The 27,886-nt window shown below is 34.8% G+C and overlaps 1 protein-coding gene across 5 annotated transcripts; it reads right to left on the minus strand.

Moving 5' to 3' along the window:
- Positions 1-62: 62 nt before the first annotated feature.
- LOC119645146 (CTP synthase-like) lies at positions 63-27,886 on the minus strand. 5 transcript variants are annotated; one of them, XM_038045102.1, is made up of 5 exons: positions 27,378-27,886; positions 27,132-27,306; positions 2,841-3,011; positions 2,267-2,768; positions 65-1,272 (listed from the first exon to the last, which is right to left on the minus strand). In XM_038045102.1, the coding sequence occupies exons 2-5, from the start codon at positions 27,295-27,297 to the stop codon at positions 246-248; spliced, it is 1,866 nt and encodes a 621-aa protein (XP_037901030.1). In that variant the 5' UTR covers positions 27,298-27,306; positions 27,378-27,886; the 3' UTR covers positions 65-245. The 5 variants fall into 5 exon arrangements, with proteins under 5 accessions (XP_037901035.1, XP_037901030.1, XP_037901033.1 ...); XM_038045107.1 differs by lacking the exons at positions 27,132-27,306; positions 27,378-27,886 and adding an exon at positions 6,494-8,576 and having other exon boundaries at positions 63-1,272; XM_038045105.1 differs by lacking the exons at positions 65-1,272; positions 2,267-2,768; positions 2,841-3,011; positions 27,132-27,306; positions 27,378-27,886 and adding exons at positions 4,659-6,018; positions 6,225-6,374; positions 6,494-6,864; positions 17,301-17,517.

The raw sequence follows: 27,886 nt of genomic DNA on the forward strand, positions 1-27,886 counted from the left end.
TAAATGTCGTATTGGAGGTAAAAGTTTATAATAAAAAGAAAAAAATATATTAATATATTTTAATGGATATCATTTTACAAATCTTAAAAGTTATACAGTACGGCGTGATCTTGCTTAGACCACAAACAAAAATGAAAATAAAAGTTTTCTTCATTTCTTCACTTTTCCGACTATGGCTGAAATGGCGTCTAGTTTTAAAATAGATTCATTTTACTTTTGAGGGAAAAACAGCGAACGTTGGTAGTTTAAGCTACTCCGTTGCTTTTCCCATTAGATGCTATTATTAGCTCTGCTTGCGAAGAACCGTTCACAAAACAACCGTTAGCTTGCTGCAAGTGTTCGCTATGACCGTTCAATTTTGAAGTGTTGATTTTAGTTGTCATTTGTATTTCTTCATCTGAGGATGCATCAGACATTTGTCGAGGTGATAAATGGCAACCACGGGCAATATATTTTGATAGGCCTTTAACCGAGGCCAAAATTAAACCTAGAAAAGGTGGCGATGGCTTCAGAGGACGAGACAAGTATTCAGGGTGATATTGTGTGGCCACATAAAATGGATGATTTTGTAGTTCCACAATTTCCATACGCTCGCCGCTTTCATCAACACCCACAAAACGCATGCCTTGCTCCTCTAGCTGGTTTACGTATTTGAGATTTACCTCATATCGATGACGATGTCGTTCATCTACCGATTGCGGGTTACCATACAACTGCTTAACGATGCTGAGTTCGCTTTTGAAAATCGTCTTTCGTTTACCCAAACGCATTGTACCCCCCATTTCAGTAGAATGATGTTCCGGCATATCAACTACCAATGGATGCTCGGTAGTTGGATCGATTTCAGTTGTGTTGGCTTTTTTCAGATTTAAAACGTTGCGGGCGAATTCAATAACAGCTGCCTGTAGTCCCATGCAAATGCCAAGCAAGGGCCTGTTATTCTCACGACACCACTTGCAGGCGATAATCTTGCCCTCTATGCCCCGCGAACCGAATCCTCCCGGCACAACAACGCCATCACTTTCGCATAAAAGTTGCCAAACTTTGTGATAGTTGGAAGGATCCTCTGTCAACGTTTTAGACTCTAACAGTTCGGAGTATATGAAGTTTAGCTTCAACTTGTAGCCCACTTGCAAGGCGGCATGTTGCAACGCCTTTATAACTGAATCATAGGAATCTTTAAATTTGGTATATTTACCTACCAGAGCTATGGTGACTTGCTTATGCAGTTTCTCTGAACGGCGCGTCAAGCTTTTCCAACGTTGCAAACAGCTGAAAAATCGTCATATTAGTAACGTTTTCACCGTTATTTAATATGTAATAACCTAAATTTGTGTGTTATATAACAAAATGAAAAAAGACAACAAATAATGCTTAATAAAAAACACGAGCTGAAATATGATCACATTTTTTCCAAGCCCGCTGGAATAATTCAGCTAATATTCAACCCTCCTCCTATTTATTGGTGAGGTTTTTAAAGTGAAATTGCAAAGCGTACTCATATACTTTTTAAGGTCTTCTTAATGCTTTTCCTAATTTCAATACTTTTTCTTCATTGCAGTTTTTTTTATGTAAAATACAAATTAATAAAAAAAGTCGAGTTTTGCATGTATTGAATCATTATTTGGGGCTTTTAGTCCATCAACAAGGGCTTCTTTTTAAACCACATTGAGAAGTAATTAAGACAGTAATGCTATTGGTCAAAATTATATAAATGAATAAAAAATATATTTTGTAGAGCTACTACAAAAGTTACTTTAGATTCGCCAGGGGTCTGTACTTAAAGTATATATACATATATGCGTGAGCAATGGAATCCGTCAAACTTTATTTTTCTATTTGTTCCTGAAATTAGGATTAGAGCCTTAAGATGAAATTTAACTTAACGTCAAATTTAAAAATCCCTAAATTGGCGCGTCTATCATTAACGAAAACCTCTACTGTATTATGGTATCAAAATTGCGTAGTTTTTCGTTTGAACTTTTGTGTTTGCTCCGATTAAAGTCGTTCGTCTTAAACTCGAATTTGATTTAAACCGAAGCAGAGGCTTCAGTTTGCATAATAACCGACGAGATGCTACCAAATTTCGTATTACATATGAATTGATATATATACGATTTGAATACATACGATACGCAAGTTATATATAAACTGTGATTAGTAATGTATACATTTGGAAATACGCTACATAACGAAAAGCTGGATATTCGCGAGCCCAATATAATTTGTTACTGATTACCTTTTAAAATATTTGAAAATTACTTACTTTTCCCGTTTTTCCGGTCGTATACTCAATTGTAAACGTTCTTTCAGAAATTCAATAACACCATGCTGTTCCATAAGTAGAGGTACATGATAAATGGAACTTAAGTCATGCACGCAGATAACTTGCTCTGGAGCCACATGACAAAAATCACTAATCTTTTTTTTAACCTCAATTCCTATAGGTTCCTCAGAACGACAAACAATCAAATCTGGACTTAAACCAAAGCCCCGTAATTCTTTCACCGATGCTTGGGTTGGTTTTGTTTTTGGTTCACCCGTTGAGGATGGTGATGGTACCAATGAAACGTGAGCCACACAAAAATTCTCACGTTTGACGTGGAATTGAAATTGTCTGAAGGCGTCCACGAATGGCATGCCTTCAATGTCACCGATTGTGCCACCTAATTCGACTATACACACCTCTGGCGTTATATTGTCACGCACCGGATGTTGAGCGACACGTTCAATCCATTCCTGGATTGCATCGGTTATATGCGGTATGACTACAAAAAGGAAGTATAAAAATATGTTCAAATAATACAATAAACAAAAATAATTTCCTTTTGTTTAGTTACCTTGCACTGTTCTGCCTAAATATTCGCCCCTGCGCTCCGCCTCAATAACTAATTTATAGATTTTACCGGTCGTTATGTTGTTGTCGCGATGTAACGTTATATCTAGGAAACGTTCATAATTTCCTAAATCCAAATCTACTTCACTGCCATCATCTAGAACGTAAACTTCACCTAAAATATAAAAAATCAAATGAGAAGAAATCTTTCAAAAGGTAGCCAACAAAGCCAAGAAAGTACTTTTATTACGCATGAATATACGAAATAATCCGAGGAAAGCCAACCAAGTGTACAGCAAGTTTGTGGTGCAATGCAAAAAAAAAAACTCAAGTAAACCTAATGATACTATTATTTATGGAAGTGAAACACGAAAAACATTTTGGAATTTGTTTCGGTGTGGTGCTCAATGTTCCGTAGAAGCCGTTTCTAACCAACATTTAACACATCGCTTTATAAGTTCATGCAATTTGCATACAAACGCCGCTACTAGTGATGAATTACATATAATTTTTAGATAATACCAGCCTTTAAACGAAATATATGAAAATTTCGTGGCAATCCGACCATTAGTTTTTAAGTTACAATTGTTTAAGTGATGTTTAAGACTTTTCTACTCCCTAGACTTTACGCAGAAGATCTCATAATTTATAAAATCTATATAAACTCTTTACTCCTATGTCCAGTCTGTGGTAATTTATAGTAAATCTTCAAAGGAGTGCTAGACGACGACTTTTAAAATGACGACAAGAGAGATCTTTGCTCGTTCTTCGTCGCATATAGTTGTCATCAATATGTGTTTGTGGTATTTTTGTTTGTAATTTTCCTTCAAAACTGCTTCATATTAACATATATGCATACATATATATATAAAACTCATTATTTAAATTACAACAGTCCTCGTCTAAACGTATGCAAAGCTATACATATGTGGCCGCAATTAATCATCGTTCCGAATTTTAACGAGATATTTGCCATTATTCGCAAGCTCTCGATTTCAACTTTTTCCACCTATTGTGGGTGAAGGATGTCAAACTTGATCTATGAGACTCAACAAAGAGTGCGTGCATAACAATGTTTAGTTCTTTATGAATTATCCATCGCTTGTGTTTTTGAGGATTCCAACAAGATGGATTGAACACTTCTACGCATAGCTTTTGATATCTACTTATTGACACAAGCGAACTACACCGTTCAATACAACGAAGCGGACATGTTCTGTTCGCAACAGGTCTAGAAAATTTGTCTTAATTTTAGAATGACTAACTTATGTGATTGGAAGGAACGGAAAACTTTCAAAACATGTTTGACAACAGACTTACCTATCATCTAGAATTAGATGAAAAACTCGAATGATGCAATCAATTCAAAAAATTTTGGATTGTGAAAGTTATGTTTTGAAAAGTAAATATATCTATAGACAATAGTTTTTATTGTTTTTTTTTTCAAAATAAAATACGCTTACATTTTTGAATAATATAATACCTTTTCTAAGAATGAGAACAATTAGCCTTTACTTCATGTTTAATAATTTCTTTGTATTTAAAAGTAACTTTTCTTTTTTAATAAAATTTTTTATCTTCTTTCCAATGTTTCCTTGTAAAGCTTCAAAATCCTAAAACAATTTTTACAAAATTTATCAAATACCTTTACAAGCGCCTACAGATACATGAATGTATATATTTACAGAATTAGTAATGTCTACATATATATTATGTATGTGTATTCTGTTAACACAATTTATTCATTTAATACATTATATATGCATGTTACTATATATGTATTTATGCATTTGCATTATTTGTGTATGTATGTATGCATGTACGCGGGTATGTATCTATGTATATAGGTATGTATGTATTTATGTATATTTACAATAACACCGCAACTAAGTTAACAAAACTGCCATTGAGGAATGAAAGTGAAATTTAAAATCCTCTTCATTTAAGATTTAGTAAATATACATCATACATGTACACGTATGAATCTGGATAGACATATATTAATATGTTATGGGCAATACCGATTGACTTTGGTTGATTTATTTATTTGCTCTCCTCTAAGTCCTCTTTATAAAGTTCTTTGAAAATAAGTTTTTGTATTTTGGTGCGTATACGCAACTTTTGTGCAGCGGTTAATTGCTTCATATACGGATGCAAACTTAACAGATAGTGATAATCATCGTCTTCGGGCACTAATGGCGGATTGGTGGTGGCGATGGTCGTAGTTGTGTCCATGGTGGATGAACCATTATAATTGCTATCCTCTGAGAGGCGGGGGCGTTTGAGTTTCAAAGCGGTTATTAAGCCATTTGAATAAGAATGCTGGGTAAAATTCAAATGCTCATGGCTTCCGTGCAAACAACTGCTGGCGTTAAGGGGGAAATCGTCAGCACGTTCTTTACTCATCAATACAGTGGGCGGTGGATGATGAGCTTTATTGTAGAGAGGGGGCGGCGATACTGAACGTATTTTCTGTTGGGCTGCAGCTGCAATACATGTGCTGGGCAATACTAAAGTATTAGGCAGTATGGTTGGTGGTGGTGCTTGTACTAAAGTAGCGTTGCCATTCATAGTTGCTAAGGTGGCTGCTACTAAAGCCGTAGCGGTAGCATGAGCAATCGGGGGAGTTGTCTGCTGATAAGGACTTGAAGTCGACACTACTGCAGCTGCTGCCGTTGCCGTCGCAGATGATGATGACGATGACAACGATGAACATGAAGATGGTGATGATGAGGATGATAATGTTGTACTTGTTACAGAAGATACTGTTGTTGATAGAATGGAAGTTGTATTTGAAACATTGCTATTGCTGGTGGTGATGTTGGTGTTAGTATATGACGGTGATTTTGAACTATCCGCTGTTTTCTTTGACAAGTCCTGAACCTCTTTCTCAATATTTTTGAAGAGATTTCGGGCATTTTCCGTTTTGATTATGGTACCAGTAACAGCATTTGTTACCGGTTGTGTATGCGCCGCTGGTGGTACGTTAGCGTCTACTTGCTCGTCCTCATCTTCTTCAACGTCATCCTCATCAAAATCTTCATCACTGTCTTGCATACGACGTATTAAGCCATTTGTGAGATCTGGTTCCACTACTGTCTTTTCGTAGTCTTGACTTTGTTGGGCAAAAAAAAACGCCTGATCTTGTTCATTTTTCGGCACACGATGACGCATATGTTCCGCTAAAAATTGAGATATCTATATCAGCGCTGTAGTTTTCAGAGACTTGTTCTAAGTAAACTGATTTTACTGCAAGAACCAATTTAGAACTTTCATGTTTACATTTCAAATTTGCTTTTCAAATAAAAGTCCATCTTCTTTAATTTTTTAGATTTTATTGTTGATTCTCGCATTATAGTAGGAAAGGAGTAGAAAACTTTATACTCACTCAGAAATAATAAAGCATAATAGTGAATCCATTTAGATTCGAAAGTGGCCGGTTCTACCAGAAATTCACCATTTTCAGAGCGGGGTATACGTTTGTATTCAACGCGAAAGTTATCACGTAAACCTTTCCACTTAGCTTTTAGAACCACCTCTAATTAATCGTAATCGAATCATTAATTTTAGCGATGATGGCCATACCAGTTATAAAATAGAATAGAAATTCACAGTTCAGGGGGTATTTGAATTCATTCCAATACCACTAACACTTACTCGGCAAATTGTGCTCAGTTGATAATTCGTCCCACATCTGTTCGAGGAAGGCTTTGTTGCAATGAAAATTACGATTCCATATAGCTGGACGTTGCTCAACATCACGGATGAATTGCTCAACATTTAGAACAATTGTGGATTTTTTCGGCGCCATCGCTGACAATTGCTTTTTTAACGTCCAAACTACAAACAGTAGCAGTATTTACTTTACCACTTTCTTCCTTTAAACACAAGCTAGCACCGCTTGCGACTTTAAGGCAATAAACAAACAATATCCTCGCCCTTTTTTACTTTTTCTATTCCACAACCCTTTTTCAGCAAAATGCTTATTGACTCACTTGTAAGCAGAGTTTGACTAAGTTGATGAAATTCTGATGGCAGCACATGCGAAACAAATGCGATATTGTTGGTGGTGTTCTATAGTTCATTTCGATATTCATGTTGATGTTGTTGTTGGAAGGAACACACAAGGAGTACACAATGAATATAAGAAGAAAAAAATCGCCACAAAGTAAAAAAAAAATTTGGTGAGCAATCAGCAACGCAAGCAACAGTAACAGAAGAAAGAGAAATAGACGAAGTAAATTGTAGTAAAAAACTACATTTGAGGAAAAGGGAAGAGAGTTGTACACCCAGAGTTATAGGAACAAACTGCTTAGCATGTGCTGTTTATTATGATGATGATGATGATGATGATGATGATGATGATGATGATGATGATGATGATGACGGTGAAGGGACCACAATGCCAACAGCTACAGTATAGTTTTTATCATCAGCCAAACGGCCATAATGAAACGCAAGCAGCGATAACCAAGAACCAAGTCGTAGAAGAAAAAGCTTCAAATAACTTTTCAGCTACGTTACTCCTTCAGCTCAATGGCTATTATTGTGTAGTTATTGTCATTAATGTTGATTGGACTCCAGCCAGTGAGTTGAAATGGAAAATATTTATATGAGGGTAGGTAGGCAGTCAAAAGTGTAAGCAAGCAGCCAACATTTATGCAGTCAGTCAACCAGTCAGCCAGACCAACAAAATAAATGAACGTGTATTTATACAAGCATTTAAAAACACACTCTCGCACATACGTCAATGCATAGAAGCACACGAAATCTATAGGAAAAATAAACCCAACAATATACAACTCACACAGCGTGTTTTATTGAAAAACGTCAACCATGCAAGCAAACACAACAAAGCGGGCAGGCAGCAGGCAAGTAAACAACAAGCAAGAAAAGCAAAGCAAAGTAACCAACAAAGCAGACAGTCAGCCGGGCAAGACATGCAGGCATTTACAACGCACACGTACATTCAGTAACAACCGCAACAACAATGACAACAACAAATATAACAACAGCTCTTCAACATCATCATCATCATCATCATCATCACCACCATCGCCGCACTGATTGTCAAAGTAGACATCATCAAAAGCAACAACAGCCCCTACACGATAGCAGCATAGTATAGGAGAAGTATAATAAGTATAGAGTGGAATAAGAAGGAAAGCGTGTTTAAGCTTAAGCTCACTAGCACAAAATTCATCAACAGCCATCACGGAGCAGGAGCGGAGTAAAATAATTTAAAAAAAATAAGTGTAGCAAAAATGTGAACGCACATCAGCAGAACAGCAAAGCAACAAAAATATCATCACCATCGTCATCACCGCCACCACCGCCAACACCACAGCTATTAGCTGCAATAACAACACTAACGTCTTACACTAGCATATAATATAACAGCAACGATAACTTTGTCAAAGCTTCATACGTATATATCTACCATATATACGCTTAAATGCACGTGTATGTGTACAAATTTGTACATTACTACACTTGTATATCGTTAAAAACGTTTTATATATGTATGTCAAAGCGAAAATTGAGTTAGAATCTTCATCGTATTCAACTAAATCGAAATGTTGCACTCGACTTAAAAAGCAGGCCTATTCCATCCAAACTCTTTATATCAATGTAGTATTTTGAGACACTTATAACTTAGCTAATTGTGTTGGGAAACATTGAATATTGCAAATTTTTCTCATATAAAAACTTTTTGGAAATGAGGCGTCATATGAAAAATATGGTCGTGAAAACGATCCGAATCCAGTTTCGATAGCGTTCGTCCTTGGCCTAAAATACGTAAATGTACCAAGATTTGTCAAAATATCTTAACGATTGTCATCTGTACGTTACGTACGAACATAAGTACATGAACAGATTAGAGAGGACTTGATTTTTCCCCAATCTTCTACCGAAAAAGTTTGTTCATACATCAATTTATCGAAAATGCCCATGCAGGGCATTTCTCTTTAAAGTACTATTTCCGGAGTAGTTTTATTGGCGGCTTTGGAAAATCGTGTTTCGAGAAGGACGCGATTGTAATGTGAAAATATATAACAAACGCGTTTTTTTTTACTATAATACGTTTGTTTTAAACTAATTATTACTATTGCTTGCAATTCCTCGATCATAAAACTGCGCTTTCGTGTTCAAATGTCGTTCTTCCTTCCACTGCCTCGAAGTTTTTATCTTACGAGAATTTCGTCTTTGCTGCATGTGTCAAAAACAGAACGGTGCACTTTCTAACCTCTACGTATTGGCAAATAAAAAAGTGAATGGCAAGAGAATTTACAATTCTATTGACAAATTCATAATTAACATCAGAAGCTTTATTACATATTTTTTTATTTTTGGGCAGCGTTGCTTTGCTGTTTGCTTTCGAACCGCTCTCAACTGTTATATTCATTCAACCATCGTCTATTGGTTTGGAAATGCTTTTAAATGAACATAAATGTTTTGTGAAGGAGCTGGACGTCAATAGGCAAGAAATTAAGCTGCAAACCCTTCAGCAGGGGTTTACTTGATACAGGTACCTTTTTTGGATGTTTGGGGCGAGTTCGAAATTTCCAAGAAAAATCTTTTTCAATGAACGAATGAATTCTTTTTTTCCTTTTTATTTTAAAATTTTTAAAGTATACTTTAAGTCAATAAAAAAAAACTTATTTCATGGAAGATGGACAGCTATGATCTCCGTTAAGATAATATGAAACCAAATTGTGTTTTAATTTGTCTTTATATTTCAATTGACAAAGTCTACGGTTTAATCATCGAATACGTACACTTGTTCTTAAAAAACTATCAAAAATCTTAATAAAATTCCTAGGTAACCAGAGGAACTTTAGGTACGCCGGCATCGACTTTTGTTAAATTACTTATAAAAAAAATTGAATTTAACTATATAGTGAGAACGTTCGTAACAACTCGAATTGCCTGAATACGCATTATCTTTCGAAAATGGGCGCATCTGCAATGAATAAATAGTGTATATTGAGTAAAGCGTGGATCCTGTATACCTACCTGTATGAAGGAAAAAACCGATGGTGAATAATGCCCTGCTTTTCTAAAAAAAACACGGAAAATTACTTGACCCACACTCCCAATTCAACAAGGCGGTGCGCAACATGACACGCAGCCCATAAAAAGTAGAATTGTTGAAAAAAAATTTGGCAACGGCTGGGTGAATATAAAATCGAAAGATTTCCATGAGACGACAAATTTTTAAATGCTAATCGGTTTATAAAATGTACAAAGTGAACCCTGCTCACATATGGACTTGCATGGTCTTCACCTTAAATTTGTATAAGAGAATATTGGTTATATTAGAGTATGTGCACCTACGGCTCAGTTGAATTTAAAAGTAATGCAACATATTGCATCTTTGTACGAAATGCATAAAAACGAAGGAGGGACGTAAACATAAAAGTACCGAATTGAACGACAGCAAGAAACGTAAGAACACTTTAATTTAGAAAACATCATTTCCGGGTTCAGAAGACGGTTTACGAGTACCAAAAAGAAAGCAATATTTAGCAACTCAGCCACATTTCAATTAATTACAATTTGGTTTATGGAATCGCTCTCTTATATATTGGACGCGCATTTACTTCGCTTTTTTATAGAGTTTGAATTTCTTTTCGCAAGGTATTAACGTCAGAATAGGAAATTGCTTCGCTAAGAGCGAAGAGACTCAAGCAAAAGAATTGTTAGCACTCAACAACATATATATTGAAACATACACTCTCTTATACTAAAAAAAGGCATCTAAACAAACAAACAAAGCAATAACAAATAACATTAACATGCTAATCGTTAGCTTAATTCAATATAAGCGACCTTTTGAATGCAGCTGCTACAGCTGAACTCCGTCAAACTGATCAAGACAATGATGGTTGACTGTTAATCATAACTAAAACCTTGATCGAGAAAATAATGATCATAAGGTATGGATCATATTCTTTTATGGTAAAGAACAGAGACATTTCATAACAAACTTCACAAACTCCACAACAGAAACAAATTTAAAGAAATTAATCAACAAAAAAGAAAAAATGCGTTTTATTTATTTATTTATTTATTTTTTTTTTTTGAAGGCTTAACAACAGGAAATGCTGGTTTAAGTGTTTTTTACACAGCTTAGTTACTGATTTCAAACTAAGAAATAAAAAATTTATGTTAAGGCTTGAAGCTGTGGAACAAAATGCATTTATATATTATGAAGAAAGCAAAATCAATGGTGATAATGGACAGAAACGTGAACGTAGGAAAAGTGTTTTAAAAAAGCAGTACGTTTTCAAACATGACGAGGCCTAGTGTGTTGCAGAACCTAAATGTTGATAAATCACTATTTCGTTCGTTGCAGAGCATTTACGATAAGAACGCAGTAAACAGTACAGCTGGGTGAACTAAAGAGCGAGACGGTTTAATAAAAAGAACGACAGCCAACAGTCAGGCAGCCAACCAACCAACACTACTTATTTACAACAGCAGCCAAAAACCATTAACGCAAAGTATTAAGTAAACGAGCAGAGAAATACATAACGAAAAGTGTACACAACACCAATAAAAAAATAATGAACAAAAAAGAAAAATAATAAATAAATGAAAAAGGCACAAAACACGTCCCTGACAGTGTGTCTTCATATTTGTCATCCACAGCGTCGCCAACAAGCAGTCGCGGTAGAGAAAATAAAACTGAGAAGAACAATACAAGAAGAACATCATCATCATCATTCGGTTTCGCCGACAGTCACTCAACTGTTCGTTCTCTCTCTCTCTTCTTTTAATCCTCGATGCCCGTCTGGCCTGATCGGTCGATTATTAACACAAATTATATACGTATATAAGGTTAGCGGTCGATGATATGCTTCACACTCAGCCAACCATTATTTATGTCTGTCCTTATATAAATTGGCAAAATAGTACACATTCAAAGTTTGCATATAAAATTCAACCACTAGAGAGCGAGTTGCTAACTAATACCTCACCACTCACAACATTTGTTAATCACCAATTTTTATATTGTCTCATTTTTTATTTCGTTCGCTTTACTTTTTTTCTATTTATTTATGGCGTGGTTTCAGATGATAATCAAAAATTTGCGCGCGTACAGCTTATTTTTGACTAAAACATTTGCTTAAACACTTTGACGCGCGACTTTTTGTCACATTTATTATCGAACGTGTTTACTTAGGCTTTTACTTTTCTCTTTTGTCCAACATTCAAAAACTGAATGATTTGAAATTATGTGGATCCAAGTGAATATTTGGCCAAACATTAAATCGGGATTTGCTGCAGATTGTAAGTTAAAGCTTCTTCATTATTATGAGCGTGATATAAGCAACTGACCTTTACTTTCAAATCCGATAACTGGCTATCAAGCAACGATATGTAGTCTTAGTAGTGTTAGTTCCTGACAATAGACATATGTGAGGCGACTCAAGGCCTTACGAGCATCAAGAGTATATATATAATTATATGCATATGTATTGCACTTTAGGGTGTATCTTTGATACTCCCAATCCGAGAAAATGGAGAAAAAAAATTCGTGCAATGCTATCTTAGTCGTTAGTTTACTGACCGCGACAGTTTTTACGCTTCCTTTTTGAATGTATTAGTGGTAGAGTGGTTTGCTTTTTGCAGCTCTGTGTTTTATTGGTCAATCAATTTTCGCACTGAAGTTTTACGCGACAATGACAAAGGTGTCTACCAATTTATCAATATCAAGATCTGTTATGGATTGTAAATTTACCGTCTTCTGCCTACTATGGGCGAGTCATTTAATGTGTGGCTATCAACTGAGAGTATTTGGCATGCTTCAGCATGCATCTCAATTTACACATAAGCATTTTAACAAAAGATGACCGAGGAATAGAGGGACAGACAATTAGATGAACTTGATTAGATGGCTTTTTCCATATAGAGTTGACGTATGCACATACTCGGCTGATGGCTAAAACAATTCAAAAATTGATATTTTTAACTTACATTTCACAGCAGATGTCAGTTAGGAAATTAGTATAAAAATTTAAATGAACTAAGTTGTATTGCCCGTCCACGGACGCGCCCATAATAGTCTGCAAACTGTAACTCTAACGATCTGTAGGAAATATTTTTTTAAAAGTCCGTGTATTGGTTTAAAATATTTGTTTTGAGGAAATCTCGATTAAATGCAAATAATTATAGTGTCAAGCAACCACATTCACTTCAAATACATCCTAAAACCTCGAAATACTTCAAACTTACTTTTGATGAAAATTACCGCAAATTTGGATTAATAATGCTAATAACAAGATGTAGTTGGCTAAAGAAATGAACGAAGCCTTTCCGAGTTTATTCTAATATAGACTAGAATATGTGTCGGAGAGTAGATCCCAATTTTACATACCCCATGGACTTGTAACACATATTCATTCGTATTCATTCGTAATCAACGTGATCGACAGAATCGATTCAGACATATCTATCTCCCTTTCAGTCTGTCGCGATAATTACAACAATGACTTTAAAATTTAATTGAGAAGAACGAACGAACTTAACTTTATACTATTGTTAGCAAAAAAGACTTATAAAAAAATCTGAAAAATCTAATGCACAGATATCGATAAATACATGAGAATGGTAATTCGTACTAGAAACATTTTGAGAATATAAACTTAGTGTGATGTTTAATTACTTCAACGCATTGTTTTATATAACTAACATATATTAAATGCGACTTATCTTAGTATCTATAGACCGTATTAACTGTAGTAACGCCGCAATCAATGAAAGATTGCGAGCATTAAAAAAAGGACAGATAATGATCACAAACTATTAATGTGACATATAACGTTGACTTTGAGACGCTTATTTTGGGATGCATATTGTCTTCGCGAGCCCAATCTTAATTTACATATTCCCACGTTATACCTTTTTTTTATTTTTGTAGTCTGCAACCGCAAACAGTTTGCTACCAATCGTTATAACACTTAAACGTATTGATAATAAATATTCATCTCATCGCTGCTAGTAATAGACCCTAAATTATGACAAATATTTCCTGGGACTGTTGGGTGACTTTATTTTCTTAGGGATCAAAATCACGTCCATAAGGGTTTCCAATCGCACGCAATATTTTTAGGTTTTATGGAGTAAGAAGTTAACGTAGGAGAAACCATATCAGGACTTTTCAGCACTTACAATCGATTCTAAAGTTTACGTTCTAAAGCCACGTAACAATATTGCGCCTCTATGTATTGTCCGTAGCGAAATTGTGGTCGATGTCGTCCATTATTGTCTTTTCTCTCGCACATATAACAAACATACTATAAATTATGCGGTACATCGTAAGTTGAAAAGTGAAATTTGTAGAACTATTTTATGAACACAGGGCAGGAGAAATACTTTTTGACAGCTTTCGCTCACGAATAATGTACGCCTAGAGATCATAAGTGAATATAAGTATCAAAAACTATTTGAATCCCCTGATAAATTTAGTTGCGGGAAGTTTGATCTTCTACCCGCACGTATAATCAATCTTCTCAGCCAGTTACTACTCATACCAGTCAAACAGAGTCAACAATCGACTTCAAAAAGAGTAATACTTTTTCTTGAAGAGCATTAATAATGTGAATCGTTTTCGCACTTTCACAAAATAAAACATTTAATATGAGAAGTGATCTCTGTGCGAAGTTTGAGCATTGAAATAATGATATATAAAATCGATAACTGTTTCTTGCACAAATAGCCGTTAGAAATGATAACAACAAGCAAAACTAGCTAATGAAACAATGAAAAAGGAGCAGAAAATACCAAAACATGCGTAAATCATAATAACGAAATAAGGCAACGCTTCGTGCAACACTCTGTGTGCATTCGTGACTCCATATAATCACAGATGGAAATGAGAAATTATTCAAAATTCAAATTAGGAGATTATTACAGATTTTTCCTGTTTCTGTTATCAATAACAATAGTAACGCTGTTAGTTAGCAGTCATTTGGCTGCTTGCTCTTTCATTCTCGTTATTTGTATGGGCAATGATTTTGTTAATAGCTTGTTGATGTGACATCGCAGTCTCTCACACGTACGCAAACCAGAAGGGATTCTATGTTTTCAAATGAATGTGCGCTATGGTATATATTAGTTTAGGGAAAAAGAAATCCATTATTTTTTCGGTAGATGGCTGCACTGATAGATTTCTCATAAAGTATCGATCAAAAAATTTCCGATACTGTACATTTACATACTGCACATTTCGCAGTAAAAAAAATTCTTTCGCTGTTTTTTGTTTAATGCATTCAGTTATGAGTTACAGCGTGTTAAAAATGGAAGTGAACAAAGAGAAAATTCGGTACATTTTACAGTTTTTCTTTGACAAACGCGAAAATGCAAGCCAGGCGGCTAAAATTGTGAATGGTGTTTATGGTTCCGATACTGTAACAGCCAATTATGTGCAATTTTGGTTTCGTAGATTCCGTTCAGGAATTTTTGATGTTAAAGATGCACCTCGCACAGGTAGGCCGGTCGTCGAAAATGTCGATAAAATCGGAGAAATGATCGAAGTTGACCGGCATGTTAGCAATCGTAATATCGCCCAGGAGCTATAAATCGACCATAAAACAGTTTTAAACCATTTACACAAAGCTGGATTCAAAAAGAAGCTCGATGTTTGGGTGCCACACCAATTAACAGAAAAAAACATGATGGATCGAATTTCCATCTGCGAAGCCTTGGCCAACTTGGAATGAGATAGACCCATTTCTTAAACGGATGGTAACTGGAGATGAGAAATGGATCACATACGATAACCCTGTGCGAAAACGATCGTGGTCAAAGAGCGGTGAAGCACCTCAAACGGCCAGGAAGGTTTTGCTACGCATTTGGTGGGACTGGAAGGGGATTATTTATTATGAGTTGCTTCCAAACGCTAAATTCTGATCTTCACTGTTAACAACTGGACCGTTTGAAGATAGCGATTGACCAGAAACGGCCAGAATTGGCCAACAGGAGAGGTGTAGTGTTCCACCAGGACAACGCTAGGCCACACACATCTACAGTGACTCGCCAGAAACTTTGGGAGCTTGGTTGGGAAGTTTTAATGCATCCGCCATACAGTCCGGACTTGGCACCAAGCGATTATCATCTTTTTCTTGCATTGCAAAATTTCTTTAATGATAAAACATTGGAATCTAGGGAGGATTGTGAAAATCGACTACTAGAGTTTTTTGCAATTAGAGACCAGGACTTCTATGGGAGAGGCATTTTGAAGTTACCTTTAAAATGGCAACAAATCATACAACAAAACGGTGCATATTTGACCCAAATCGGACAATCCGAAGCATGTTAAATAAAGTCCTGAAGTTCATATAAAAATAATGGATTTCTTTTTCCCCAAACTAATATAAATATATTTGTATGTAGCAAATACAATTTGTTTTCTTATTCTAACTTAGTTGGTTATTTTTAAGAAGAATTATGTTGTAGCAATAATCTGTCTTTAACTTTACACTTATTATTTGTATATATATTATATATTGATTTGCTAACATATATATTTGACATATTTCTGCAATTTTCCATTCCACATCACATATGACTTGTACACACATGAAACTTTGAATTCTTGAACGTCAATACAAACGATGAAAGGAAAACAAATCATATTTCCTACCTACCTACTGTTTGATTTTTTTTTTTGGCACTTATATTCGTATATGCATAACGTAGCTCATATTCACTTCGAAAAATAAGAATTGTATCTTCCCCTGCTTTGCAAACGTTTGGGAGAATGCGACGTCATATCAAGAAACTATTAAAAGAATCTTTACCGGTACAAATAATGAGAATAAAAGAGCAAGCAGTTAAATGGCTGCTAACAGTATTACATTTACTATTGATAACAGAAACACGAGAAGTCCGCAATAATTTCCTAATTTGAATTTTGAACGAAATGTTGGACCGCCTTGTTATTTAGTTGACTCGGATATAACACTACATTGTATAAAGTGTATAAAGTGAACGCAACAATAGCAAAAATCACATAAAATAAAATCAATAAAACACAAAACACACATATACAAGTACAAATAAACAAAGCAAAACATGTATCGAACTAAAACAGAAAACGGCAAATAGTCTGCATATGACAATGACGAACGGTCAGAGGGAGTTGTGTGTGGACTTTCTACTCCTTATTTTCTCAACACAAAGATTACACCAAACCAACACAGGCACGACCAATTGCTAGAAACACTAACACCAACACTAACATTACCACCAACAACAACAACATAATCATCATCATCAATGATGACAACGACAACAAAACCAATAACAACATCAACAATAATAGTGCTCGACACGCTAGAGTGATATTAATGTTTTGTGATGTGATGCGACGCACAAATGCGTAGTAGTATGTTGTACTCGTACGTATACACAATCACATTAAAGCGGAGATGGAATAGTTAGTTATAAATTTTACCCGATAGATGGCTGGCTAGAAAAAACAACTAAGTAAATAAGCAAGCAAGCAAGCAAGCAAGCAAGCGAGTAAGCGAGCGAGCGAGCGGGCAGGCAGGCAGGCAGCCAAGCAAACTTTTTTGTTATCACACGTGTTTCTCAACTACACAAAATTAAACAAGGAAAACACTACCAGCACTGATTGCAGTCAGCTTACAACTAAAATTGAAAATTCAGCAGAGCATAGTGAAGCGCATAGCAAATGAAAATACTCAGTCACAATGTGTAAAACGCTTTTACTGTGCTGCGACGACGATTGTTATAGCTGCCAGAGTGTATGATGGTTTTCTGTTTGTTTTTTCTTTTTCGTATTTTGCTTTCTGCTACTTCTATGTTTTTGTGCGAGCAGTAGAATGAATGGATATGAGGCGAGTTTAGCAGCCAGTATAAGTAGCAGGCCGTCTCGCCTGCTTGCCTGCTACAGCTTGTGGGCAGACACAGACAGACGGCAAACGAGCGCGGCAAATGGGCTTTTTTGCGAATTGAATGCTACTAACTAACCGAACAGAGCACAAAATCAAACCAACATTATAGCAAACGTACGAAATTCGTTCATACGGACGACTTTTATTGAAGAACAGAATATACATGGATAGTATTGTGCATATATAACCGCGCACATGTACACGTACACATATATACCATAGATGATGATGATGAGGTTGAGCATGATGTTGTTTTTGTACGTCATGATAGCTCATGATGATGACGATGTGATGGTGGTGATTGCTAGGTTGTAATGCAGGGATGATTGGTTAGTCGGCTAGCTGGCTGCTATTACTTTGCCACATACCACATATGTATATGGAAAGGTTGAATTGAATGACTATTGCTAGCATGAAAAAAGGGACGAAAACTTGCCTCTGGAAGCGAACAAGCCAGTACTAGTGAGCTTATAAAATGACAAGCGTGGTGTGAGCCAAATGCACGTCCCATTCAATGCAAACGACACTGTTCAATACTCACAACTCACTGCAGTACCATCAACTACGTCCATAATATACAACGACGTTCGAGAAATTGTGTTATTCTGCTGAGGAATAAGGCGCACAAAACAAACAGCAAAATGAAACTGGGGCAAAGAGGACAAGCCATACCCGCAACATTATTATCAAACAGTTAACAAGCAAGCACAGACTTTGAAAGAAAAAATCCAGCAACAACAATACAGAAATCAACACGGAAACTTCTTACACGCCCCATACTAGGTCGCATGCACAACTGAACACAAGAACTCACACCGAGCATTTGTCCTATAAACAAGACGGTCAGAGTTCAGAGTTTGAGCTTTGAAAATGCCGCAAAAAAATAAAGAAAAAATGGCAGCATGGGGCGACAATCTGACAGTCGTCATAAAATCTGTAAGCTGAAAGCGTACACAAGAACTTTGGCAAAAGCAAAACGCCACTATTCAAGTATTAAATGAAACTAAAATGTGCTTAAATCGAAAATTTGAAGAAAAATCATAGCAAAGACCGACCCGACCATCGACAAATTACATTTGTACAATTTTCATTTTATAATTGTATGTTCGCTATGACTCCCTTCGTGCGCCATGCAATTAAACACTTACAGAGTTCTGATGCATTAACTTCGTCTAAGAAAGAAAATGCATGAACTAAAATGGAAAGCGCTTTGCATAGAATATGTGTTTACTCATATAGAAAAGGTCTTCAGTAACGTCAAAATGCACATACACATACACTATAAGTCAAAACACGCATCCAGCCAACGCTTGAGTACATACAAAAATCATAAACCTATATAGCTAGCTGTGTTGCCGTTTTCTACATTATATGTAGCCAATATTGTCGCTTTCCTTTTTTTCCCCTATTTTTTTGTTTGTTTGCGGAACGGGGGAGAGGAAGCACAAAATCGAGTGAGGAGAATAAGCATGAAATAGAGCAAACTCGAGGGACATTCATTTGTTTGGTAGTGGAAATCATCACAAACTCTGGCCAAAGTTACAAAGCTTACGAACGACCATTACGCGTGCCAGCGTATATTGTAGCAAGAACGAGCAGGCAGGTCCATTGCTGTTAACGTAAGCATGGAATGAATGTTTGGGAATACCAAAACGAATAGATAGATAGATAGACGTTATCGTCGATGTCGTTAGCATTCCAACAACAAGCTGGAAAAGTAGTCGGCATTGGTAACGCCAATGGCAGCAACATAAAACACGCTTGCAAATCGGCTTTCTGCAGCGGTTAGAATTGCTGGCTGTATTGGCAGAAATAAAACAAAGAAATAGATTAACACACACGCACACAACATGTACATACACATGTATATACACACAAGAATACAAAATTAAAATTCATTGAAAACATTAGGAAAGGAAAGGGTGCTAAGCTTATCATTCTTATGGGTAAAATATTTGAACATGAACTAAAAAGCATGCATACTTATTGTACACATACATATATATATTCGTTAATAGCTTTTATGTCTTCAAATTATAGTATTCCAGATGAGAACGTACCATGTGTACATTTGTGCGTGTGCACAGTTCTTTGCGAAATATGAGTATGAGAGTATGACTATATAAGCGTCTGTACGTGCGTTTGTGTATGAAAAGTATGGGAAAGAAATCGGTTCTTGTTTTACTATTGCAGTGACGATAATGACAATAACGTTCATGATTTCACAGAGACGTGGGCAATATGTATGTATACAAATACGTAAAGAGCTGTTAAACAAGTTGATTCACTTTAATGTCTTTCTTTCTTACCAGTTCATTGAGGTGCATACTCTACTGATTGACTATCCTTTTTCCAATCGTTTCTGGTTTATTTCTGCGGCCATTTCATGTGCAGAAAATACAGACAATTAAATCGTAAATCTCTGAATAATTCCGATTCTTTCCAATTTTTAATTACAATCGAAATATGCCTTAGGAAACTATACGCCCGTAGCAATTGAAATGAATAATTAGAATCTAACAAACAATAGATAATTAAATCTGTGTACAAAAATATAAGAAAATAGAATCAAAAACTGAGAAAAACATGAAGGGTGAAAATTTCGTTTCAAAAATAAAAAACAATATCGGTATAAAATTGGCTGCGAATATTCGTTCGATCCGTGGACCCCGTTTAAAGTGAAAACGGTCACGAACAACTCATTTGAAAAAAAAAGAAACAAAATGGGAAAAGAGTTCAGAAATAGTCCTTAACATCTCTTGTTCGCTTATCAACGGATTTAGCGGTGTGCAGTAACTGAAAATTTATGTTACAAAAAACAAATTCTAATACTTGCGAAAGCTCGCTATGTATTAACGTTGTAGAGAATGCGATGAGGCCCGGCCCTCTTAGAAAGTTTAAACCATTCCTCTTTCCTGACTTTTAATGATGCGTTTTTTAACGGAAAATAACTGTCGTTAGCGAGCCTTTTAACGGCATCGCGTATGTGGTCTCGGCATTTTATACAAACTTATTATATGTTATATATATTATTAAAACTTAAATGACAACCTAAGTTTACCTAGAAAAAATTGGATAATATGGATAGATCTGAATATAGAAATTCTTTGTTACCAGCGATCTGTTTCGCTTTCCGTATATCAAACGCGACGTAATAAAACAAATAAATACATCAATGAAAAAAAGCCACAGCAATACTTTTTTGTTCCCGTCTTGGCTAGTCGCATTTGCGCTGAAGTAGCTCCCTGCATATGTATACAAACATATATATATATATATATATATATATATATATTGCATATTTTTATACATAGGTACGAATAGCAAGCGAGTTAAAAATGAAATAAAAACACAAAATGCATGACAAAAGCACAAAAGCAACTGAAGTGTGCAAAATAGCGACAATAATTTTGCTGGTGGCAACGGAGCAAAATGAATGAATGAAAGACGGGCTGGCCAGCTAACTGGTCGGTTAGCAGACAAAATAAGTGAGATTTGCAGATTGGTGCTCTGGCGAATAGAATGATGAATTCTCTCTTTAATATATAGACAAACGGGCGAACAAGCAAGCAGGCGGGCAGGCAGACAGCGATACAACACTTATACGTATACATACGGCTACGAATGTGAAGTTAAATAAATGAAAAGCAAGGTTTGCACAAGCTGGAACTAAATAAAAAACATACTAGCAGCCGTCATCAGCGAGGCAAGTTTGTAATGACGTCGAAGCAAACCAACGCTACTTGCCCGGTTACATGTTTCCATACCTAAATATACATATATGTATCCATACATATATACGTATATATATCTACGCACATGCATACAATCGCTGTAGACTATCCATGCACATGTATAGAGATTTTGTACATATATACGTATGCATGCAAGCAAGTCATTCACGTCACAACATACACAAGAAGCTATATGCATGCATCAACATTAATATAGCCCACTATCATCATCATCATCATCATCGTAATCATCGTAATCATCGCCATCGTCATCGTCACCGTCATAGCCGTCTTTTTCATGCAGCACACAGTCATATCACACATCATATAGTAACATCCAGCTGTCGCAGTAGACCGAATGCAGTCAAATATACGGCAACTGTAATCAACTATTCAGGGTATAGAGTAGACCTGACAAGGGCAGAAAAAAACAAACGTTTGTACAAATACAAATGAACCAACAAAACAACGGTTGGATGCTTGGCAATCAAATCGATGAATAGTTTTTTTTCTTATTTTTGTGTTTTGATTTCGTTTTTGTTTTTATTTTTCTTTTTTTTTCTAAAAAAAAGCCAATATATAAAAGCAGAAAAAAAAACATTCGGCTGGAACATGACTGAGCTAAATTGAGGCAACTAGCTCATCTTTACGCATGCAAGACATACAGTTTAGGTGAGATGAACACCAAAACGGACAAAATCAAAAATACGATAAGTTTTAATGCATAATATCGCACACGAAACACATAAACCGATACAGGTATAGAATCATTGTTATACCACTCATTTCTATAAGCACGAATACATATAAAAATATTCTTTTTTCTTCTAAAAAAAGTTCTTTTTATTAAATAGTAGCTTAAACAAGGCAGACAAGTCCTTTTTAATTGTCTCCACAAATAGATTTTAAAGAAATTTCAAGCGTCTTCGCGACCAACGATTTTTTTTATGTACAGCGTTCAGATATTCGCAGACGATTACATCGTATCGTTAAAAGGTAATATATGTCAAACATTTAAAGACACGTTTCCGATGACTTTGGGATCTCATGCTGAAAGATCAAGAAAATAAATATATTTAATGAGCCTCTTTTCCGCTTCTAAGTGTTTCAGGCTAAACAGCAATATTAATGGCACGACGCGATTCATTGTTTGATATATAAAATAAAATTTTAAATTTTGATTCCGAATTGACAGTAAATAGAAAGGATTTAAGTTCGGATACAAATTTACCTAGTCAAGGTACAGATAAAAAATTTTAACAAAGGACCTTCAGGTTGATCAACAGACTTACGTTAAATTCAATGTTGCAAGAATTTAAGTAAATGAATTAAACACTAGTTCCGAGTTTTTCCAAAAAATCTAATAAAACAAAATGTGACTCTATGTTAATTCATGAAATTTTGAAAAAGAAAATTTTTCCACGCCAAGCATAACTAAATGCAGTAGGGTGAGACAAGAAAAGAAAACTAATACCAACCAGGTATAACGCGTATGAATTTTGTTCCCAAAAAATGTTGTGCGTTTTGATTTTCAAAAATTAGTAAAAAACTTGTTAAATCTCATCTTTTTTATGGTGACATCAACGTATTAGATGAATAAACTTTAAAATCCCTGTAATCAAGTTTTCTCTGCTTGAACAAGGTTTCGATATATATACCCTTAACTTTTGCCTATTTCTACCAAAATGTTGACCCATAGTCGTTGTGGAATCGCCATAAACGCAAAAAGGCACGCCAGTGTATAATTTTTAAACCGAGCATGAAAGCGATACCAATGAATGTCTGCCTAATGGTTTTTTGAAAATATCTTCAAGTGGTAGAACGCCACAGATGAAAACATGAAAAAAGTGTTACATGTTTTTTGAAGACTGATTCAATTTTCAATTTTTTGCGTAAGCGAAAAAAGTTAATAGAATCCTTGATCAATATGCCTTCCAGCGATATATAAAGTATAAAGTTGTCTTCGGAAAAATTTTTGATTTGACTTTGAAGGATTGCTTTCTTTAGCGTAATGCACATTATGACTTATAAAAGAGAAACTGTGGGCAACGCACAAATATTGAGAAAAATAAAGTAAGTATGACATAATTTTCGCAGCACTGGGTTTGTTTACAGTGGCCTTCCAAATATTGCTTCTACGTTACTCTATATAAAGTAATTTTTAAAGGCAAACTGAAAATTTTTTCAAGAAAAACTTAATACATGCTATACCCGGCTAGAAAGCATATTGATCAAGTATTTCTGATATGCTAATTTTGTTTTCTCGCCTTGCCACGTTCAATCACGGTTGCCAGGCATACTTTGACTTTGAAACATTTATCTTTTTTTCAACATTTGAGGAACTAAGGTTGAGCTATGTTTTACGACATTTGTTCACTATAATATAATTTTTTTGGTAAAATTCCGAAATAGATGAATAATGCTTGTGTTTATGCTCCTTTTTGCTCGTCGTTTATGGTAAAATTATGCTTGAATCTCTTATAAATTAAAAAAATATAATTTGTAGGTTTTTACAACATTTTAGATATTAGATCCAAAAAATAAAAAAATGTATACAGCACGTGAGTGCGTTCTATATGGTTCTAATTTCTATATGGGTCAATTTCGCGGAATTACGAAATTTTACTTTTAGCCCGTCGTGCACGTGTATTCTCTTTATCTCAAACTTTCGGATTGTGTGCATTATAACAGCAAACAACAATTGAGCATGTTTAAAACGATTTCGTATATAATGATAATCAAGAATGCATACATGTTGTAGTATATATACACGCTTAGGTTTGATGGTACATAGAAAAGATCTCCTGTTTTGATGCACCCACATCCCCCAGAGCTGACTACAAAACGCGCTTTTACAATGATAAAAATGAGGCATTTTTTCTGGATTCTTCATTTTACGTAATGGGCTGCAAAAAAAACAGGCGAGCGTTTACTGTTTGTTTTTACTGTATGTTTATATATTAGTTTTTCAGATTGTTTTTTGGCATTGGCCGTTGGCATTGGATTCGTTCACAAATAGCTGAGGGTAAGAAAAAGCACTGAATGGTTTTCATTTATGTCAATCCATGCTTTACGAATTAGCTAAAGTACCATTCTCAAAAAGGATATTGGCATAAAGTCTTGATATAATTATAAGATTTAGTTTACAATTGATTCATTATGTTTTTTCAACTTTCACTTCCTTATTTTCTTTTTCTCACTAAAAAAAAAAGTGTTTTATCTTATATATCATATAAAAGCATCCACATTCAGCGTAAACGTACGTTCGCGAGTATACAGCTGGCAATATAACATAAATAGTCAGTCCGCTCACACACAAACAACGTAGGGATCTTAAGGCTAAAAGAAAGATATGAACCGATTTTCGAAATTAATATAACAAGAATGAGAAAAAAGATCTGAGGATGTTTGAAAACCGCGAGAGTGATTTCAACTGGCAGATGGAAACCCGATCAAATAGTCTAATATTGATGCTGATCAATAATGTAAATAATCGATAGTATCGGCGATGGGTTTTGTCTACCCTTTTCTTTACTCAGATAGAGGTAAAAATATATAAAAATATATTTTGATTCATTAGCTTACTGGTAAGTACTATTTACACTATACGCAGCTTACCGCACTTCTTCATTTAAAGGGAAAAAATTAAGCAAACGTCCTTTATGATAATGAATACCTTCAACCACGTGTCATATGTACTTATAAAAATGCAAGAGAAAAAAGACTCGACAAACACTTAATAGAAGAAAAATTATCTATAAATGATTATCTTGCATATATATGTGGATATGTATGGCTATGTGTACGCATTTACAAGGTATTCGTAGATGCTGTTTATATACACCAAACGCTTGTTTATAATTTTTATTCATACATATACAAGCATTCGTAGATACATCATCACTTTTATATAATCTCGTTTTCTGTTTTTTGATTATAAAAGGAGAGTCAGTTAACGTCTAAATGTAAATAATTCCCGCGCGCGAAATCCTAATAGACATATTTAGCAAATTTGGCAAAATTAATTATGGAAAACGGCACAGAAAGCTTAATCTTCAATGACGCAATCACTTGCGTAAATGTTACTGCAGAATATGAGTTATGAAACGTGTTCTATTCATTATTGTCAAATTATTCTATTTAAACGTACAGACATGTGCATATATGTATATGCACGCGCCAAGTTACTTTTACATGCGATTCCTCTCGATAATATAAATATAATATAAATATTGCATAAGACGCCTGTATTCGCTATTATAACACAATTTTTCTTAATTCATTAGGCGGTATATCCGACGTGAATCTTTTAAGATTGTAAAGCAGATTGAAAACATCTTTTATTAACTCCATCCAACCAACTGTATATTTTCAATAAAGCAAGTAAAGCCAAATAACTGTACAAAAAATAATTCAAAATCTTGTGCAGCGGGTAAATGAGTTTAGTTTTATCACTACAATTGGAACGCCTTTCCGGTTACTCTCTTACATTGTTTGCCAATTATTTTTTTTAAATCGAACAATAAGCATTATATAGCAAATAAGTCCATAGCTAGGTTTAAAGGCAATACATTTCCAAATATTTTTTTCAAATTGTACGCGATAAAAAAGCAAAAATAGAGAAAATATAAGTCAATTCAGTCAGTATACTGGAAACGACACATCTCTCTGTTTAGCTATCTTGCGTGTGCTTTTAAAAATTAAAGTATAAGACTAAAGCTGGACAAAAATGTTTTAAATTGATAACTAAAATCCAAGAAATAATGAAGAAATAATGATTTCGCCATTGGCTTGCAAAATTCAGAAGCACTCATCAAAAGCATCACAAAGTATATATTATGCTCTTCATTGGCATCATATTGTGGATCAATTTAACCCACACCCGAATTTCAATATATTTTCTTTAGCAGAAATTGGCCTTTAGCTGTAAAATGCCGCAAATATAAATGTAAAAAAATATATATGAAATATATATATATATTTTTTTAATATAACCAAATCAGTCAAGGTATGTTCCCAACACATGTAACACTGAACTACACAAATATATTTGGATTTAGACATAATTTATATTTGACATAAATATGCCATTGGTTTCTATATAAATTTCATTGTATAATAATGAATTGTTGATAAGAAAGTTTCGCTATAGACCAGCAGAGCCGACAAAATGGTTACTGTATTATTTGCGGCAGCAAATGTTCTTTACAAATATGAAACATTAATATTTGGGTAGCCAGGAACATAACAAGCAATTCGTGTCAAGCCTCATTAGGACACTGTAAGAATTCAACTTGAATAAACTCGGCGCGACTGACAAACTTTAATAGCCGTCGTTTATTTCATATTTTAACGAGATTTTATGTTAATTGTTATTCTACACATTTAAACACTATAATTATTACAAGTTTCCTTTAAGCTTTTATAAGTATGTTTATATATACATACATGTAAGTGCATTTATATACACAAATCTTTGAACTTTTTTTTATTAGAAAAATAAGTCGTAGTACGACCTTCAATTCTATAAAAATCTTACTGGTGCTTTCTTTCATACGTTTTTTTTCGAATTTCAAATAACAGTTTTATGCAAATAACCTGTTTCTTGGCTTACAAAGATAGAAATTTACTTACCGTGTTCATACGGCGAAAACGTGCCGGCATCTATATTTATGTATGGATCGATTTTTATGGAAGTAACTTCGATGCCACAGGATTTTAATAAAGTGCCCAAAGAAGAGGCAATGACCCCTTTGCCTACTCCACTTATAACACCCCCCGTCACAAGTATGTACTTCATTATCACTGCCTATACTCGTAAGTAACAAAGAAAAATCCGCTAAAATCAATTCTTAATTGTTTAATGTTTTTATATATTACCTGCAGTATTGATTGATTTGTTCAAAACAGAGTGAAGAAATACACAAACTAAATAAACGTTTGCAAGCGAAGAGCGATAAGACGCAAAAAATTATTTGTAGAGAAGTGAAGAGAACACGTGGTACGGTTAAGTATTCGCGCTTATGGCAAAATTTATACTATCCGGTTCACCTTTCAATTGGGGTATATATTTAATTATTTAGAAAAGAAATTTGGAGTTTTATTAATTTCACTGCAATTATTGAAAATTTGCCAAATTATTCCCATTAAAATCTTACGCTTCTTTTACAATACACTCTATTTCCGTCAAATTCGTATTCGTGCTGACAACGAAAGACCAAATTTTCTTTTATTTGCTCTTGTTATCCTTCACATATTCTCACACGATATCACTCAACTAAACAATCAAAGCCAATATTAACTTAAATAAAGTTTTTCTTACGTTAATTTAATTTATTAAATAATCCGCTTTTAATTTCGTATTTCGAATTGTTTTAAGAAAGTAAACT

The sequence above is a fragment of the Glossina fuscipes genome, unplaced genomic scaffold (genome assembly GCF_014805625.2).
Source record: "Glossina fuscipes isolate IAEA_lab_2018 unplaced genomic scaffold, Yale_Gfus_2 1, whole genome shotgun sequence".
Lineage (NCBI taxonomy): Eukaryota > Metazoa > Arthropoda > Insecta > Diptera > Glossinidae > Glossina > Glossina fuscipes.

What these genes read in the sequence shown, in the direction of transcription:
- LOC119645146 (XM_038045102.1), bottom strand. Translation starts at nt 27,297, where the DNA reads ATGAAGTACATACTTGTGACGGGGGGTGTTATAAGTGGAGTAGGCAAA. An exon ending in GTTTTCGCCGTATGAACACG is followed by an intron (nt 3,012 to 27,131) that starts GTAAGTAAATTT and finishes TTTATATTTTAG; the next exon opens with GTGAAGTTTACGTTCTAGAT. An exon ending in TTTAGGCAGAACAGTGCAAG is followed by an intron (nt 2,769 to 2,840) that starts GTAACTAAACAA and finishes TCCTTTTTGTAG; the next exon opens with TCATACCGCATATAACCGAT.